A 790-nucleotide genomic window follows, 5' to 3' on the forward strand; every position below is an offset into this window, starting at 1 on the left:
GGTACACTGTAACGTACGAATTGCCGTTGATCTTTTCATCTACTTGCCTATCTCTATCAGCAAGGAAGCTGTGAGGGTCGGACTTCCCGGGCAGAGGAACAGCCTCTTCAGAAGCCGAGACAGATGCTCTTGAGGATTCTCTTCCAGGTGGAGCAGCGCCGGCGGGATAATCTTTGGTCGAGGCGGAGGTCGCGGGATGAATGACCAACTGGGTGCACAGAAGGAAGCTCCTGTGGATATCCTCGACCATATTCGTGATTTCGCTGTCACTTTTGACGATCTCGGAAAATCTCTTCTTGCCGTGGTTGGACAGAATTATCGACACGTCCCTGTTAAAGCGTTGGTTTTGCTTTGTGATCATGTCGTTCAAATGATTAAACACTTTCCGCTTCTTTTTCCTGCTTAGCTGATTCTTGTACACCCCCGGCACTGTACCCAACACCACGACCGTTCCCGGAGGCAAGATTTTCAGAACGGCCTCCCTCAAGTCCAACAGCTCTTGCAAAACACTTTCGGCAGTGCAGTCTCCTTGCATGATGTTGTAAAAGCCGGCCATCACTATCACGATCCACTTCTTCTTGCTGGACTTTTCCTCAAACAAAATCTTCCTCAGGGAAGCTACGACGTTTTTCTCCATGGCTCGTACTGGGGCTTTTCCCCCGACGACGTGGATCAGAGAACATTTCCGCCAGCAGTCCTGCCACGACTTGCTCGAATCCGCCAGGCGGGCGTCGGATATTAGCACTCGGATGACATGATCTGCAATAGCATAAAATATTGATTTGCGACA

General features: G+C 50.3%; 1 protein-coding gene across 1 annotated transcript in view; it reads right to left on the bottom strand.

Annotated features, from left to right (window-relative positions):
- LOC119590705 overlaps positions 1-790 on the bottom strand; it is a gene marked incomplete in the record, with an annotated part of 15,970 nt that overhangs the window by 3,240 nt on the left and 11,940 nt on the right. Inside the window, 1 exon segment of the mRNA XM_037939391.1 lies at positions 48-759. Within this exon segment, the coding sequence (XP_037795319.1) occupies positions 48-759 (712 nt within the window).

This window comes from Penaeus monodon, chromosome 27 (assembly GCF_015228065.2).
Source record: "Penaeus monodon isolate SGIC_2016 chromosome 27, NSTDA_Pmon_1, whole genome shotgun sequence".
In the NCBI taxonomy this organism is placed as follows: domain Eukaryota; kingdom Metazoa; phylum Arthropoda; class Malacostraca; order Decapoda; family Penaeidae; genus Penaeus; species Penaeus monodon.